This window comes from Ochotona curzoniae, unplaced genomic scaffold (assembly GCF_017591425.1).
Source record: "Ochotona curzoniae isolate NIBS_2020 unplaced genomic scaffold, NIBS_Ocur_1.0 scaffold_3835, whole genome shotgun sequence".
Lineage (NCBI taxonomy): Eukaryota > Metazoa > Chordata > Mammalia > Lagomorpha > Ochotonidae > Ochotona > Ochotona curzoniae.
The window spans coordinates 9,473,129-9,491,601 of NW_024467114.1; the positions used below are offsets into that span (position 1 = coordinate 9,473,129).

General features: G+C 41.4%; 1 protein-coding gene across 1 annotated transcript in view; it reads left to right on the forward strand.

The window, feature by feature from the left end:
- Window positions 1–18,473, forward strand: part of VPS50 (VPS50 subunit of EARP/GARPII complex) — a 78,616-nt gene that overhangs the window by 12,719 nt on the left and 47,424 nt on the right. Inside the window, exons 3-11 of the mRNA XM_040965151.1 lie at window positions 891–1,013; window positions 2,952–3,023; window positions 4,144–4,197; window positions 5,011–5,081; window positions 6,039–6,156; window positions 6,238–6,273; window positions 7,336–7,418; window positions 17,091–17,133; window positions 18,357–18,455. Coding sequence (XP_040821085.1) covers window positions 891–1,013; window positions 2,952–3,023; window positions 4,144–4,197; window positions 5,011–5,081; window positions 6,039–6,156; window positions 6,238–6,273; window positions 7,336–7,418; window positions 17,091–17,133; window positions 18,357–18,455 — 699 coding nt within the window. The remainder of the gene's footprint in view (window positions 1–890; window positions 1,014–2,951; window positions 3,024–4,143; window positions 4,198–5,010; window positions 5,082–6,038; window positions 6,157–6,237; window positions 6,274–7,335; window positions 7,419–17,090; window positions 17,134–18,356; window positions 18,456–18,473) is intronic.

Below are 18,473 nucleotides of genomic sequence, written 5' to 3' on the forward strand. Positions count from 1 at the left end.
GCGCCTGGGCTGCTGGGGATGAGCAGGAGCTGCGGCTGAAGCCGAGTCTGAGCCTTCAGGGGTTAGCTGCTACTGGCGTTGCTCATTTAAGATGAAAACACTCCACCATTGCTGCCTATTTGAATTCTTGGTTTGGCCATGTACCTGTTAGTTTTCAATCTTAGCAATTTTTAAAATCTTTTAAAAATTAAAAAAAAAAACAAACCCTTATCTAGTTTTAATTAGTTGCTTCATCACAATGCTGGATCCTTGGGAAAAGGTGTTGTTAAATTGACCAGGTAATTTTTGTATACTTCAGTAGTTCTGATTTGTTAATATTTTAGAAAATTATTTTATGAATGTAAAATGACTTTTAGGAATTTTTTGGTGCATGAAAATGTGCTGGAGGTGAATTTAAGTAAGAAATTGCATGATTGATACGCTCTGTTGATGATGGTAATGCCGTGATTAACCAGTGTGGCAGGGGAGTGCGTGGCTAAATTACTGACATTTCCCAGTGACACAGTAAAGGCACATATGCTGACATCAGGGAAAGGCATTTGTTGATGAAACTCTTTTCGGTTGTACAAGTCCAAAGAGGCCTCGTTCTGTATCGTTAGCAAGGACTGTTTATGAACTGCAGAGTGTGGTTCTAACAGCAGAAGGAATTCACGTGGCGTCACAGGGTCAGGTGTGGTACCTCGGCAGTGCACCGCTGCCAGGTTGCCAGGGGTCAGCTGGCTGCCGCCTGGGTGCCTGTGTTTGCATGGGCTTTCCTTATGCCAGCTCGTTAGGATCTGTGGCTAGAGCAGTTCCCAGAAGAGGGGACTGTTAAAGCAGATGGCTTCCATGACAGTAGAATATTAACGACTGAGCTACTATAACCGTGGACTTCTTCTTTGTCCTTAAAGGAGGAATTCAGGGAACTCCGCGAGCAGCCCTGCGACCCACAAGCTGAACAAGAGCTGATTAACAGCATCGAGCAAGTGTATTTTTCTTCAGACTCATTTGATATTGTTAAATATGAACTGGAGGTAAGAAAGTTTTTAAAGATATGTGTGGACCCCACTTTGTTCAGTGGCTACATTTGTGAAATTTGAATCCCTTTTAAAGATGAATTTCATTTTTTTAAACAAAGGGTGTGGATTTGGTTATTGATTTTATTGGTTATTTATTTTACTTGTTTTTTGTATATTTGTGTATTTGAAAGGCAAAGTTAGAGACAGAAAAAGAGTGTGCATGCTCTCCCATGTGCTGATTCACTCCCCAATTGGCCAGAGCTAGGCTGATCTGAAGCCAGGAGCCAAGAACTTCTTCTGGGCCTCCCATGTGGGTGCAGGGCCCAAGCAGTTGGGCCATCCCCTGTTGCTTTTCTTAGGTACATTAGCAGGAAGCTGGCACTGAAGTGTTGCAGTTGAGATTCGAACCAGTGTCCATGTGGAATGCTGGCACTGTGGATAGTGGCTTTACTTGCTGTGCCATAGTGCTGACCTGTATGTATGTATAGTGATTTATTTATTCCAGTTTGGAATTCAGAGTTATGTATAGAGAGGGAGAGACAGTTAAAGATCTTCCATCCACTATGCCCTCCCCAGTGGCTGTAACAGCCCGAGCTAAGGCCCAAGCTGGGAACCAGGAACTTCTTTCAGATTTCCCGTGTGGTTGCAGGGCCCAAAGACTTGGGCCATCCTTCGCTTCTTTGCCAGGCTGACGGGGAGCTGGATTAAAGGTGGAGCAGCCAGGACTAGAACCAGCAGCCCTGTGGGATGCAGCACTGCTGGCAGAGCCACTAGCCTCTAAGCCACCACTCCGGCCCCCACAATGATTATTTTTAAGATTTATTTCTTTTTATTTGAAAGGCAGATCTTACAGAGAAAAGGAGAGACACAGAGAGAGGTCTTTCATCCACTGGTTTACACCCCAGATGGTTGCAGTGGCTGAAGCGGAGCTGAGCCTGATCCGAAGCTAGTAACCAGGAGCTCATTCTGAGGATTCAGTGTCCCAAGGACCTGACCTGTCATTCACTGCCTTCCCAGGCTGTAAGCAGAGAGTTGGAGCAGAAGTGGGGCAGCCAAGACACGAACAGTGCCCATATTGGATGCTGGTGCTGGAAGATGGAGGATTGACCTGTTGAGACACTACGTTGGCCCTAGCCGTGGAATTATCTTTAAAAATGTAGCTTGAAGTACAAGCCTAGGATACTGGTGGGACAATGCTTCTGTGGGTTTATTGTTTTAGTTTTTGCTTTTCAATTTTGTTCTATCTGAATATGTTTAGGAAAACTTTGAGACTATTAATCATGAAAATGAATTGCATAGTTGTGACAAGAACTTCTGTGACATAATGTTAGCAACACTGGCTTTAAGAACATTCAGAGAGGGCTGGGTAGTGCTGTGGCTTCAGACAGAAGTGTGAAAAGTGTGCAGACCTACCCTGTGAGCAGTGCCCACCAACGCAGCCCAAGTTCTGGCTAACAGGTGCCTGGAGCCTGGAGCTGCTGGGCACTGTGGCTTGTGTTTCTGTCTGCTGGGAGCTGATGTCATCCAGAATGCAGCCTGACAACTCTCCCTGTCCCAAGCCATTGCAGAACTTAATTACCATGTGGAGTGTTTCAGACAAGGCAGTCTGTCTGCCTTTTATCATACATATGCAGGGACAGTCCCAGGCTAGTGGAATTGGGGTTAGGGTCTAAAAGGTCAGAGGTCACAGAAATCGTGTCTCTTGCTAGCTTCTCAGAGCTCCAGTGTTAGTGGAATTTTCTGGATGTGGCAAGGGGGCCTGAGGGATGGACCAGGGTTAGGTCATGAAGATGTGGAGGCTTTTGTAGCTGGAGGTTTGTGAGGGAGACTTGGTGAGAGAAGATGGAGAGCTGTGGCTGGGACGCCCTTCTGATTCCTTAGTCCCGAGTGTTCGGGTGAATGAAATCAAAGTGAGTGCTTTAATGTTTACTCTTCTTTTATGTATGCTTGTAGAAACTCCCTCCTGTTCTCAATTTGCAAGAATTAGAGGAGTACAGAGACAAACTGAAAAAGCAGCAAGCTGCCGTAAGTATACCGCAGAGCCGTGGCTGAGACACCGACGGGGGCTGATGTCTGTAGATTCTATGGTTTTAACTAATCCATTAACATTTGAACAAATCCCAAGATTTATCATGACTTTGACTCAAGTGATAAGTGTATTACGTGTTAAAATGTAATGCAGTGTTCCTGCGTGTTGCTTTAGTACATTTGCTCTTAGAACTTGTTTTGTTCCTGGAATCCTAAGTGTTGTCAGCGATTCCTGTGGAATCTTTGTGATTCTTGAAAGAATATTTAGGATTAACAAGGAGGTTTCATTATTAAGTCTAAAGGCTGCTTAGAGTTTGGTTTTCTTAACTTTGATGGAAACCCTCTTTCTAGACAAAAGCAATGAGTGTATCTAGGAATTAAACGACATGATTTTGAAGGTGTTTAGCACAGATTAAGGAAAGGTGAAAGGCTGGATGCAGTCCTGTTCTCAGTGTGCAGTGAGTGTCTTGTTCCCACTGGGCCTGAGGTTTCCTGAGCCGACACTGTAGACCTCCTGGGAGTCAGGCTTAGAACCGTGTGGCTGGCCAGGCCCTGGCGCTGTGGGATGAGAGTGCAATGGCATTGTCATCCTCCAGCACACTTTCAAATCACACCTGGGATTGACCAGCAGAACCTCAGGTGGCTTCGTACTATGCCTCAAAACACATGTTTTCAACTTTTCAGAAATAGAAGGACCAAACTGCTTACCTTCTTTTATGGGACAAAAGGCCCAGGGGTATAAGCAAATTCTTTATTTCAAAAAATACTGTCTTCGTAAATTGACCGAACATGACTTGTCCTGACAGATTTATCTTTTCAAATTCAAATTCTGTACCATTAAAGTGTCTACATTTTGGTGCATATTAAATCGGGTAGTAACACTCAGTATTGTTACCGGCAGAAATGACCACTTTTTGAGCTTTGATTAAGAGCCAGGCTTGGAGCTGGGTACTTTACCATACCAGTTCATTTGCTAATTTCATAGCCCAGAGAAGTGTGTGTGACCATACCTAGAAGTTACTGGGAGATCTATAGAATATTTGTGTAAAAAATCAGAATGTAAAAAAGCATGAGACTTTGTCTTTCACCTCCTTTGTTTGGTTGCGTGTTCTTGTAGGTCTCTAAAAAAGTGGCAGATTTAATCCTTGAAAAGCAGCCTGCCTATGTGAAGGTAGGACAATGTTGATTTTTTTTTTTTATTATAGAATTCTAAAAATAGTTGAGTGGATTACACTTTGATCTGTTGAGATGTTTTAATTGTTTCCTCTATCCTAAGTTTCGTGGTAACAGATGGACTAACTGGGCATGTCCTTTATGTGTATATGCATGTGCGCATTTTTCTCTGATTAGGGGAATTTATCAAACAGAAGTGAAATCGTTTTTATGATGATGCTAAAGTGATTTTTTGTTTTGTTTTGTTTTTGGCTTACTAAACTTCAGAAGGGTTAGAGGGATAGCTTCAGTAGACTTTGTAACAAACATATAGATCAACAATAGCGATGACACCATGGTTATGGGACAGTTTAAAATATGACAAAATTGGGATTGCTGTGGCTGAATCAGAGCCTCCATAGAAGATGTCCTTTAATTCGGATGTAGGTGTTCTTAGCAAACAGAAATCATGTTTGCCATATACCTGAATATATTGAGAAGTGGTATTGGGTGGAAACATGAAAACACGGGTGTGATTATTGATATTGATCCACTCCTGTCTACAACAGGTTGGGTTTACATTTCCTCCTGAGAAGTCCTGATGAACTATTTTGTCATTTGTCATTATGAAAATCAACTGAAAATGATCATTTTAAATGACTGTATGAGGAATACTCTAGCAGTTTCAATGTTCAGATGTTTTTGGTGCTTATCCTGTTTTCTAAGGAGGCTTTTCTTTAAAACCCTGTTGAGGTTTTGTTAGCATGCCGTGTGAGTGAGGGAAAGAGAAGAGCAGGTTTCAGAGGGTAATCTGCGGCTGCTGTTTCCATAGGAACTTGAAAGAGTCACCTCACTGCAGACAGGGCTTCAGCTGGCTGCCGTCATCTGCACCAATGGCAGGAGGTATTGCTTTTCGTGATGTTTTGTTTTTTAAGCTGAAAGTTAGCTCAAGAATTGCTATGAAATCTGTCACAGTGCTAGATTTTTCATTATCTGTAGTTCCTTGAATGCCATTCCTTAATTGCACCCTGGAGTGTGTGGTACTATCCACACATCGACAATGGGTGAAGAGGCGCTGTTCCTTTTGTACAGTTTAGACTTGTGCTTCCCAAACTATCTGTGGAGAAGGACTGAATTCTCTTTCTTTCCAACCTATCACAGCCTGTTATTTTTGAGAAATGAGATAAAACCAAATGACTATGAAATTTTAAAAAGTCATATCATATAATCCCAGTTCTTTTACTAATTTCATAATGAAATCATTTCACGAGCTTATGTGTAAAGTTTTTAAGTTTCTTTGTGGGAAGTGCAGAGTGACAGGGAGCGATGAGAAGAAGTCTTGGATCTGCTGGTACACTCTGTTGTGGCTGCAGGCGTCAGGGCTGGGCCAGGCGGAAGCCAGGAGCGTGGAGCTCCTTCTGGATCTCTCACGTGGTTGGCAGGGCCCAGGCTCGTGGTCCATGACCTGCTGCTTTCCTAGGTGCGTGGGCAGGAAGCTGGATTGGAAGCAGAGCAGCAAGGACCTGAGCTAGCACTCCCACATGGGATGTTGGGGACTTGGGGGGCAGCTTAACTCTGTTTTCCTACAAAATCAACCCTATATGAAGTTTTTAAATGTTTATTTTCAGTTTCTGATCTCTTCTTGTTGTGGATCACTGATAGTTTACAAATTGGTCAATCCATTCCCAGTGTGTTGAATAATGTCAGTTTAGACTGAGCAATTGAGGCCGTTTTTCAAATGGTAACTGTGGTCCTCTTCTAAGGATATGCTAGGTCGTTCGCCTCCGCATAAATTTTTCTGTGTTGGTGGCAATCTTACTGTATTAGGAAGTTTTAACTGTTTGCTGTTCCCCTTTGCAGACACCTGAATATTGCAAAAGAAGGTTTCACTCAAGCCAGTCTAGGCCTCCTTGCAAATCAAAGGAAACGTCAGCTGTTGATTGGACTCCTGAAGTCTCTGAGGACGATCAAAACATTGGTACATATATGCTACTTTTTACAAATTGAAACTTGATTTTGTTTGTGAAGTGGATTTTACCTTTGGTTTTTATTTTTTCAGCAAAGAACAGACGTACGCTTGAGCGAGATGCTGGAGGTAAGTTGACAAGGCTGGCCACAGCCCGTGTTCAGAGGGCGTTGTCTCCAGTCGGTGTGAGGAAAGGAGTGTGTTTAGACGTGCTAAGACTCTGTTTCTCCTCACACAACATAGACTTTATTTAGAAAAACACGGTTGTTTGGGAAAACATTTTTTTGTAGTAATATAATATTGGAAGGATCACTTTAGTCCTTTGCAGTGTATTCAGACAGTAAATCGAATTTGGCATTGTAGCAGCTAGGTCTGGTTAAGGAATGTGTAAGCTTTTGGTTGTAATTGATAGTTCATATATTAATTGATTTTCTGCATCAGCTGTTTTCTTCTTGAAACATTCTCAGTACTCACCAAAATGTAGTCATAAGGCTGTCCGAGATACGTGGTCTGTCTAGTTCCCCGCACGCGAGGCCCCTGGGTGGGCATTTTGTCACTGTCTGCATCCCCCAGGCTTGGCCTTACACCTGTGGCATTTAGATAGGAACCTAGGGAAAACTGTGGCTTTTTAAATACTTGTTGTCTTGCTTCTAATGGAGAACTACTAATTTAGAATTTGAGACATCCATACGAGAAGTTCATTTGTTAATTAAGTTACTGTTAGTGTGAGAAAGATATTGGGAGATTGTTAGTGAATACTGCACTGCTTTCCCTAAATTTATTTCTTTGGTGTGATTTATGGATTTGTTTGTGGTAGAACCGTTGAATATGGATTACAGACCGAATGGGCACTGTTGTAGAACATTGTGTATAAACATTCCTGAGAGAGAAGGTCGGCCTTCCCTGGAGAGCAGCTGTGATTCTGGTCGATGTGCTCATGCCATCTCAGTGCGCGGGAAGGAGGCAGGATGGTTTCAGTGTAGTTTTATTCTGTGCATACTCTTTAAGCCTAGAGTCAGTTGCTTCTTTATGTTTTGCTATATACTTATTATTGGTATCCTGATCTTTGGTTAAGAAGAACTAAGATGTTCCAGTTCTGTGACTTGCAGTTAGAGTGGGAACAGTGGCTTGTTTTTATCAGGGGCTGTAAGGAAACTGTTTGCAGGCTGATGGCTTCTGTTGTGGTCCAAGGAGGAAGACTATCCCGGAGCTATCCAGCTGTGCCTGGAATGTCAGAAAGCGGCCAGCACTTTCAAGCACTACAGTTGTATAAGGTAAGCTGATGTCAGGACCTAAAGCTGATTCCATGACCAGTGTTTATATAGGAGCTCTGTAACACACCATGCTAAATGAAGGTTTAAAGCTAATGTGGAGTGCTATGTGCTGACAGCATTCATGTACATAAAAGGGCAGTACGGTGAAATTGATAGAGCAGCAGTTCTTCAACAGATCACAGCCTGCACTTTGACCTCATGTCATCATGTTGAAACGCTTCCTTCATAGTCTTTCTGATATGGAGGAAATTATAGAATAGTAGACAAGAATGAGTGTGTCCCTTCTCCATTATACTTCTGGGTGGTTCTTCTCCTTCAACTGTGTCCATCCTGCAAATTTTGAGAATGTTATCTCAGCTTCCTTATGAAAGATCCGATGGTTTGTGTGTTTGCCACAATGTGATAAGGAGTCTTTCAGAAAGTTTAAGTATAATTTTAGCTTAGATAGCAATCACTTTGTAATATTTATGAGATTATGTATTTTATGTGTTATTGCAATTTCATTTCTAACTGCTTTATTGGATTTTTGGTTTGCCTAAAAATGAAAGGTTTGAATTGCTTGTTGCAGTACCCTGGGAGGCTCTGTTCCCCAGGTGTGTGTTCCTCGAAATCTGTCACAAATAAACATGCCAACTAAATAAAGTGACGGGAGTGTCAGTGTAATTGTGGGATCTGAAAAATGAAAGGGTTATGGAAGAGGAAAATATTAATACAGGTTTCAATTGTTTTTTTCTTTTAACATTGGAGTAATGTCATATGTAGTGCTTTGCTGGAAATAGGCAAGGGCAAGTAATTTTCCTCCTTAGAGATGCCATTTACATTTTTATGTTTTTTTTTTCCTACTAGGATCATGCAGATTGAGATTCTATTTGTTCAGTATATGCATAACATGATACTAATGATGCTTCAGTTTTGTCCATTTTGAAAGAAATTAACTAAATAAAAGCTTGATACTGTCATTTATTCTTATTAGATTGATTAAATGGAGCATTAGTTTTAGTATGTTGAATGTATTTAGGCGTTTCTGGTAAGGTGTTGTGGGTTTTGAGGAAACAGGTAGTACTAACGCATCTGCCCTCTTGGGTGAGAGCAGCTCTGTCTTTCCTCAGTGTTTGCTCTCCATGACTGCGCTGTGCTAGAGTGGGCAGCCTAGTGGCGGCCACACAGCTGGTGACCAGCAGGGTACATCGTGGCACCGAGAATCCCAGACTGTCAAGGAGGACCCATCAGAGAAGTCTCGAGGGAAGAGGGCCCTCAGAGAAGGAGTTGAGTGTATAGTGGGGGGCTTTGGGGTCTACCGTGGGAACAGGAAACATTAGCCAAACCAAACATGAGGGGCTGTGGGTACTAAACTCTGGGCAATCTTTGTTGTAGAGATGCTACACAAAATAAGACCTGAAAATGCATGGCAGTTGGATATTTACAGTAACCGTGAAGTCATATTTGAATTCTGGGGGACAGATCTAAGGGAGGTTGCTTGTTATATGAGTTCAAGGTAGGAAATTTTGTAAAGGAGAGAATTCAAGGAAAGAAACCTGAATATTTGAAAAATTGATGGGAAGGAGTGAAAAGTTGAAATGAAATTGAGAACACAATATTCCTGAGGCTTTGGGGGATTATCGCAGAGCTTAGCTTGGCAAAGGTCACCATCCATCATAACGGGGTGGGGAGTGTGGGACTTGGTGATAGGACGTGGAGGGAGCAGGTGGAGTATTGAAACTTTATATTTTCTGCTAATTAAAAATTGAGTTTTGGCTGTGCAAAAGTAAACATCTTACATGATGAAAATTAGCTATAGGAAAGATCTTTAAAATCAATTTTTATCTGGGCTTTTAAAATTAACATGGAATGTCTATGAAGTACTTTTCATGAACGTTTATAGTGACAATAAACATGGTATGACTGTAGTTATCAGCCAGGGTAAAAAGTTGGAGATTGAAAAGATCAGTAATGATAGTTTAGATTAAAAATGGTTTTAGGTAATATAGTGTATGACAGATCTTTCTTATGAAATTGCCTTCAATTCTTTATTTCTCTTTTTTTCTTTGAAGAAAAATGTGTTTATTTGAGGAACAAATAAATGTAAGAGAGACAGAGCGAGGGAAAGGAAGGAGAGAGTTCTGGTGTGCTGGCTCTTTGCCCTGATGGCTGCCTGGCTGGGGCTGCGATGCAGTTCAGGTCTGCCAGGTGGATGTGAGGAACAGGCGGGTGTTAATCGAGCCAACATTGCCTCCTCGGCAGGGAGGGGTCCCCATTAGCTGGAAACTGCAAACAGGAGCCCCAGCAGAGACTGCCACTCAGGCTCAAGGTGCCTGAGCCGCTTGGCCAAGCGCCTACCCTCACACGTATTTATGATGAGAACATATGAAATGTATTCTCCGTAATATTGAAATAAACAGTACGTATTAGCTACATTCATTCCTCAACGCAATAGATCTCAAAAGCAAACAAGCAAATACACAAAAACCACAAACCGCACTTGTTGCATCTAAGGTCTTGTGCCCCTTCTGTTTCCTCCCTAGCCTCTGGCAGCCACTGTTCTCTCTGCTTTGACTTAGATTCTGCTTATAAAGTGGAAGTGCTGCTGTGGCAGGTGCGCCGAGGGATGCAGGTTGGCTTTACAGATGGGACTCACCCCCTCCCCAGAGGGAGAGGGCCATTGTATTGTTCTCATTTGTCTTAATTAGGTGCACTTTCTGCTGGGCATTTGTTTTCTTTTGTTGCTTTGCTTCTGGTCTTGGAACCACTCTGGAGCGTGTGTTCTGGCCTGGTCAGAGGATTCAATGGTAAATTTGAAAGTGCACTTAATCGATCTGACTTGCAGAATTCAGTCAAAGGCAGGATTTAACCTTGGCATGGACTGTTGTGACTCGGAGTTAGAAATCATCTGACTCTCTGGTAATGATAGAATAGTTGTTTGATATCTAACTGAATTTGTATAGTCTCGTGTTTTTTTAAAGGGTAAACCTATTGTTCATGCCTGCTAATGACTGGAGAGACAGCAGTCTGTTCCCTTTAGCAGTGTCTTAAACTGGAAGACAGCCACTCCATGGCTTAAAGTATTTTTGGATTCCTTTGTGATTTTTTTTTTAAATATATTTCAAGCAAGTTCATATATTCAAATACCTGCTTATCTATTTCTTAATTTTGCTTTGGTTCTATTTTTTTTGTTAGTCACATCATTGCTTTGTGTAGAAATAAGGTTTTCATGGTGGAAGGCAGAAACCCTGCGGCCCAAGGAGAGTTGCCTGTGCTAGGCTCCACATGTGTAATGGCTCAGCTTTTCTCTCGGGATCCCACAGGCGGACAGACTGCCCGTGCGCTGCTGTTACGGAGGCCTCCGCTCAGCCTGCCACTTCCGCTTGTGTGAGTCTGGCCGATACACGGAATGCCAGATGGTAGCGTGATGTACCCACTTCTTCAACGTGCGAGGAAACTGGTATCTCCTCAGGGTCTTTTTTTTTTCATCTCTTTGAGATGTGCTGTATTTCAGCATTTTTAATAAAAACTACTGTAACTCCAGTTTTGTTCACTTGTATAACTGACAGAGAACATTTTTACTTTATTTGACAGTTCTTGGATTGATTGACAGAGTCGCATAGTTGGAACTTATTGGGAATAAAAATCAGAATGTATTTATGTCAAAGTGTATCTGTGAATGAAACATTCTATTTCCTCTTCCCTTGAAATGTATTTACATTAGTTTCAAGGAAATATTTAAAAGTCAAAACTGCGTTATTATTTTTTAAAATTTCATTTGAAAGGAATGACTTGAGGGCACCCGACAGCATTCTTTGTTACGCACAGAGCCTCTGTGTCGCATGATGTGTGCTGATGACTGTGCTGTAATGTAGACAGATAATAATCTTCACTGTACCCTTTTGTTTTTGTTTTACTCTGAGTATGAACTTGGACATTTGGTTGTAGGTTACCCAGTAAGTGAACACAGCCTTTGCCAACAAATTGGGCACGTGAGGGGAGCTTTCCTTTCCTGTTGCCTTTCTGGCAATTTGCGGTTTGTTTCTCGAGACTTAGAAACCCTGCTTCCGGCTACATTCAGATGTTAAGTGTGGCTGCTGGATCACCAGCCCTGCTAGCCAGCTCTGTGGCCTTGACAGCTGGCTGTGCTTGGTCCAGGCTGTTGAGATAATGCTACTTTGATCCCATCTGCACTCCCTGTATTTTATTTAAGATATTTTCCTCTGCCCAATCCCCCTGGGTGTTACTATTTAAAAAGAACACAAAATAATATCTGCACATGACAAAAAAGATAATCAAATTTAAGTAAATTTTTTTAAAAAAGGATTTATCCATTTTTATCGGAAAGTCATTTATACAGAGAGAGGAGCCACAGAGAGAAAGATCTTTCATCCACTGGTTCACTCCTCAAGCAGCTGCAATGGACAGTGCTGTGTCAATCCAAAGCCAGGAGCCAGGAGCCAGGAGCTTTTTCTGGCTCTCACACTTGGGTGCAGGGTCCCAAGACTTGGGCTGTCTTCTGCTGCTTTCCCAGGCCACGGGAAGGGAGCTGGAAGGGAAGTGGGGCAGCCAGTATACAAACCAGTATGCATATGGCATCCTGGTATGTGCAAAGGTAGGATTTTAGCCACTAGGCTACCGCACTGGGCCCAGCAAATATTGTTTTAAAGTTTTTCTTTTGGCTCTCGACCCCCATTCATTTTCCACCACCATAGAACTCTGCAGCTTACTAATTTTCCTGTAGGTAAATTTCATTGCAGTTTTAAATGTTGTGTTTGGATACCTTTTTCTGACTTAGTATTGTAGGAAAGTTGTCAGTTGATGCCCCATCTGCTTCATACTGTCAGTCAGAGGTGGCAATGTCGTATGCTTCCTCTGCTTTTTTCCCATTTCCGTCTTCATCAAACTTCATTTTTACTTGGTCAATTTTACTACATTTATATCCTTTTACAATTCTAATTAGATCTGCTGTTTTTTCAATAATTTGCCTCCCCAAATTAAATCTAGTGTATCATGATTGTTTAAGCATACACATATATACACACGTATGTCTAAATGTGAAGATTTGTGTAGAACGTAGTTACAGAGAGAGGGAGAGACACACACACACACACAATGATTTTCTGTCCACTGGTGCACTCTTAAAGGCACTGGGCAGGCTAAAGCTGGCAGTGTGCAACCCGGCTAGGTCTCACGTGTGGGTGGCAAGCACCCAAGGGCCTGGCCCATCTTCTGATCCCTTCCCAGGTGCACTGACAGAAGCTGGGTGGGGTGTGGAGCAGCCCAGGCTGGTGTTCCTGTGGATGCCAGCCTCAGGGGCGCTAGCTTAGCCCACTTTAGCACAGTGTCAGCTCCATGGTTGTTGAGATATCGTCTGGAGAACCGATGTAAGGAAAAGAACTCTGATCTTGAGGTGAAAATCAAAGTGGAGTGGCATTTGTTTAGTTTCTGGTGAACACATTTCACTTACCTGCTATCAGTGCTTACATTTTTTGTATATTTCTTGTCCTATTTTGTTATAGTTAACTCTGCTTTTGTAAAGATTTATTTATTTTTATTGAAAAGTCAGATTCACAGGGAGTAGGAGAGACAAAAAGATCTTTCATCTGTTGGTTCACCCCCCCAGGCCTGCAATGGCCAGAGCTGAGCCAATCTGAAGCCAGGAGCCAGGAGCTTCTTCCAGGTCTCCCATGTGGGTGCAGGGTTCTCAAGGCTTTGGGCCATCTTCTATTGCCTTTCCAGGTGACAAGCAGGGAAGTGGAAGGGAAATGGAGCAGCCAGTATTAGAATTGGCGCCCATATGGGATCTCAGTACATGCAAGGCAAGGACTTTACCCACTAGGCTACTGTGCCGGGCCCTAACTGTGCTTTCTTAATAAACGGGGATACAAAGGAGCTCATGATCTAGATCGTACACATGATTGGAAGAACAATTATTTCCACAGAAAAGCAGACAGGATTGATCAGTCGCCTGAGCGTTGTGTGTATATTTATATATGTTTATGTTTTTAGAATTTTTTCTTTTTTTTTTTTAAAGATTTATTTATTTTCATTGCAAAGTCAGATATACAGAGAGGAGGAGAGACAGAGAGGAAGATCTTCTGTCTGATGATTCACTCCCCAAGCGACAGCAAACTTAGGTTTCCACTTACTTCAGTTCATAGTGAAAGTTCTAGAGTTTTACAGATCCATGTGCCGAGATGTGCTCCTTGGGTAACTGTGTTAAGCACACAGTTGATTCATGAAGCATGGCTTATGCGCGAAGGCAGTTCTGTTGCTGTTTTTTAAATCAGGCTCACCTTTATATTAGAAATTAGTCCCCAAAGATGTAAAGACACTTTCCTTAAGTTATTTGGCTCATTAATGACATACCAGGAAACGCTCATTCAGGGGTTAATTAGCTCTGGACTATCTTCTTTTTGTATAATGAAATTTGTATAAAATTTTGATTTATGTACAACCCTTCCAGGACTCATTTTTGTGAATATGTGCTTGTGTTAGATGAGGTATTTAAAAATAACGTTATTAATTAGTTATTTGTGGATATATTATCTTGGACATTATCTGGAGTTATGTTAAAAATGCTCTATAGAACTGTATAATCCGCTCATTCAGCATGCAGACAGCTCTGAAAAGCTTTCAGCCTTCCATCTCAGACCCGGCATAATGTGGCTTTTATTTATCAAAATGTTTATGAGTAGATCCTTTCAACATAGTTTGTTTAATTGACTGGAATGGCTTGAATCCACTGTTCTAAATGACAGCCAAGGGCTTCCTTAAAAGCTGCGCAGTTACTGCGCAATCCTTATTCGCATAATTTTTATATATGTGTTTCTAAATTAGCAGTAAGTTGTTGTCTGTCTGCACTTGTGGATTTTGAAAAGCATTTTAAATGAAACCAGGATTCTTGATGCACAGATTTGCCTTCTGCATGTGATTCACATTACCGTGTTTTCATTAACTCTTAGTGCTTAAAATATAGAATCATGTGAGTATAAATAAGAGCAATAAAAGCAACCCATGAATTTATAATTTCATAAACACTGAAGCTCCTCTTATTGACAAAGCTGAAAAAATAATTCTCCTACCCATGGATGATTTTAGAAGTGTTTCTTTTTTCTATAAAGCCAGAAGATTATGTAAGGAAACATGTACTAGTCAGATACCGTCATTATGCCAGTCGTCCTTGCCTGTGTGTGTCTGGGTTTCTAGCCTCAGCCTTGGGTGAACTTTGGACAAAGCTGATTTCAGTGCTGCCTCTTGGTTTGTTTCTTGCTGATGCACCTGCAGACCCGCAGTATACTGTGGATCTTTTTCTTCTAGGACAGTCTCCTTCCTTTTCTTCCATCTGTACAGTCTGGATTTTTCAAGGAGAGAGCAGAGTGGAAGGCAGCTATGCTCACTACTGTAGCAGCAACGCGAGAACACAGACTGAAGGGATGGAGGCTAAAGTAGGCTGTCTGTGTCTCAGTGTAAACCTGACTCACAGCTAGAGCCCCTCGGAGTCGGGGCAGCTTTGGTCCTAGAGGGTGACTGGGAGAGAAGCCCGTCTGTCTTCTGGAGGGCACAAAGCCGCCCGTGTTTCTTACTCTGTTCCAAGATTCTGTAAGCAAGATTGTGAAACTCGTGGCAGGAGTTAGCAGGAGTTAGCAGGAGTTAGCAGGAGAAGGCTTCCCAGAGATGTGACTTAAATTGGAATTGGAAACACAGGTGGACTTCTGCAAGTGAGAACAAAGCAGGGATGTCTTCATTCTATGAAGTGAGCACCGTGGGTAGCTGTGGAGGGTCTGATTCTGGGCGTCGTTTATGGAACTGCTCGTGGTCCATCTGACTGAAACACAGGCATTGGGAAATGAATGGGAAGCGAATTTTTCAAGTCAAAATTCTAAGGTTTTCATATGTAAAATTAACTTAGGGCTTTAAAGGGGAGTTGCCAGAGTTTTTCAAAACAGTTGTTATTTCTGCTTTGCTTACGAGCTACAAACTCAGAAGTCCTTTGTGACCAGGCAAGTAAATAAATGTGAATCTGCCAGGTGCAAGTGGTAAGGCTCGCAGGGCTGGGGGGCACTTGCCGAGTCGCCGTAGTGTTTTGACTAAATCCCTCATTTTCAAAGCTATCCATTGCAGCGTTTTGGAGGATGCTGTACAATGGTTGAGGGTGAATGTCAACTAAATAGGTGGGTGAATTAAAAGGAGGAGCTCTGGGTTACATGTGGAGTTTCATTGGAAGCTGTTAAAATGATTCAAACAAAATACGAAAATGTATGGGTTACGGCAGAGGATTGAGAGCGTATCTCTGTAGGGAGTTATGGGAAATACTGAGACTAGAGTCAGCAGGATCTGATTCCTGGTTCCATATGAAGAGAGGAGACATTACAGATGACTGGGGTTCCCAGCTAGGGTGGTGTGGGAGGTCATACTGTGAGCTAAGGGACTCCAGGTAGCGAAGATTGCAGTCCTTTCTTTGTTTTATCTTAGTTCTGTTCTACGTAGGTATGGCTGCTCTGGTAGCCAGTGTTGGATGCTGCATGTAGTGCTTGCTTTTCGGTGCTTGACTCTTCCAGGTTCATCCGTGTTGTCACACTTGGGGATTTTGTTCCTTTTTACGGGTCCATGTTACTGTGTTGAGTACCACCTTTTCTTTATCCAGTAATCCTTTATTTATGAAAGGATTAGAGGGGATTTTTATTTAATTCTAAGATTGCTCAATTCTTTTTAATGTCCTTTTTTGGGATAGTATTTTGATACCATTAGGTCTTATTCATTCATTCTTTTCTTTTTTTTTGGACAGCCTATAATCATCTTTTTTTTTTTTAAGATTTATTTTTATTTTTACTGGAAAGTCAGATATACAGAGAGGAAGAGAGACAGAGAGGAAGATCTTCCGTCCATTGATTGACTCCCTAAGTGGCCGCAATGGCTGGAACTGAGCCAGTCCAAAGCCAGGAGCCCAGAGCCTCTTCCAGGTCTCCCATGTGGGTGTAGGGTCCCAACTTTTGGGCTGTCCTTAATTGTGTTCCCAGGTCACAGGCAGGGAGCTGGATGGGAAGCAAGGCCACTGGGATTAGATCCAGTGCCCATATGGAATCCCAGTGTGTGCAAGGTGAGGGCTTTTGCTACTGTGCTACCGTGCTAGGCCCTATTCATCTTTTTAAAGGAAAATCTTAAAAATGCTTTCTACCTATACTCCCTTTAACCGTGCAGGCTTCTGTCACTGACATGCTGCTTGTCTAGAATTTTAAGTGGATGAAATAGATAGAACATTGTATACTCTTATGCATACTTCAAGATTTTCCTGGGTATTTTTAAGATGATATTTGAAAGTTTTTGTGTTCTAATCATTTGCCCCTGAGGTATAGTAAGTAGTCTTCATTTTTAAACTTAATTAGCTTACACTTATATTTTTTAAATTGTTGTAATTTTTCATGCTTTAGTTCTTAGTCCTGTGCATAGGTTCTGGAAGGTTTCCTGCTTCATGTGCCCTGCTGCCGCTGACAGTGCTGTCTGCTGAGTCCTGTTTCGCTTTTATTTCTCGGTCGTGTCTTACTGGACTCTCAATAGGATCAGTAGCCCATCTTGCTGTTCCTCCTGTAGGCGTTGGAATGTTATTTTTTCAGCTGTCACATCTTCATTTTGTACTAGATTGTCTTTTTTTTTAAGACGACACATCTAACTCTCTGTGTTTTCAAATAGTGAACTGAATTCAAAGCTGCAAGACACTCTAGAACAAATTGAGGTAAGAACAGTTTTGTCATAAATGAGTTTTCCGAGTTTTCTGAGCACAGCTGACTGTGGCATCATTCCTGATGTTTCTGTATCACTACAAATTGTTTTCCATTTGGAGTGTCCATTGGTTAAGCTTGGAAGCTCAATAACACTTTTGGAGTTATGGGACCTTGAAACAATGATTATAAAAAAAAATAATAATAACCGTTTCCAGGAAAATCTCAAAATTGTCAGTCATCCATATTAGCCTCATTTGAAATACATCATGGCCAACATTTTTTTTTGTGAATCGTGTTACTTGTCTGTAATTATTGGCTGATGAAAACTATCCCAGAAGGTTTCCTCTCATATCAGTTCATCAAAATTCTAGAAGCCAGAAGAGAAAACGTATGTTGCTGCGTGAGGGAGGCCTCCTTTGGCCACCAGCACACACGCACAGAGTCCATCTCTAACCACTGTAGCTTTTGCAAATGCAGGGCTTTTGTGCTAATTAATTTAATAGGAATTATTCAATTTCTTGTGCTTTTTATTTTGGTGAGGTTAGACTTTCAAGTGACTCATGAAAGTAGCTTTTGATCACAAGTAATTGTTTGCTAATGGTCGGAATGCCAGTTTGGTAATCACACAAAGAACTCCATTGAATCCCTTAAGTAAAAAATTCCTTGGATATTTTTTATGCTGGTTTTCTACTGAGAGCTCAATATTTTTTTACTATGAACATATATTTCTCTATACTTTTATAGAATTTTGTTATGTAAAAATGAAACCATTGAAGCAGAACTGCATAAACAGACAGTGCTTTTAGATAGAAACGCCTAACCTTGAGGTGTGTACTTTCAGGTTCGTTCTAAGTTTATTGAGAATTATGTAACAATGTTTTATAAAGAAGAGTGTTCCATGTTTCAATATAACCAGAAGTCAGTTAATATAGTTGTAAGGTTTTATCTAATATTTGAAGATGCATAGTTAAGTAAAAGTAAAAAATGAGATTTCTTTACTTTGTTTCACTGGGAAGCAATAGGCCTAAGTTTCATGGGATAGAAATGATACCTCAGTAATCTTGACTGTAATTACTAAGAAATTGCAATTTCTAATTTCAATTAATCTTGTTTTTGACTACTAAAGCCAGTGTGATAACAAATATATTTAGATACTAGATTGGTTGAAATATTTGCGTCTCTTTCCCTTGAAAAGTTTCTTAATCACTTCTTGTTGCCTCTTTGAATTCTGTAGGAACAGTTGGATGTGGCGCTTTCTAAAATCTGCAAGAATTTTGATGTTAACCATTATACCAAGGTCCAGCAAGCTTATCGACTACTTGGCAAGACACAGGTCTGTTTCAAAAGCATG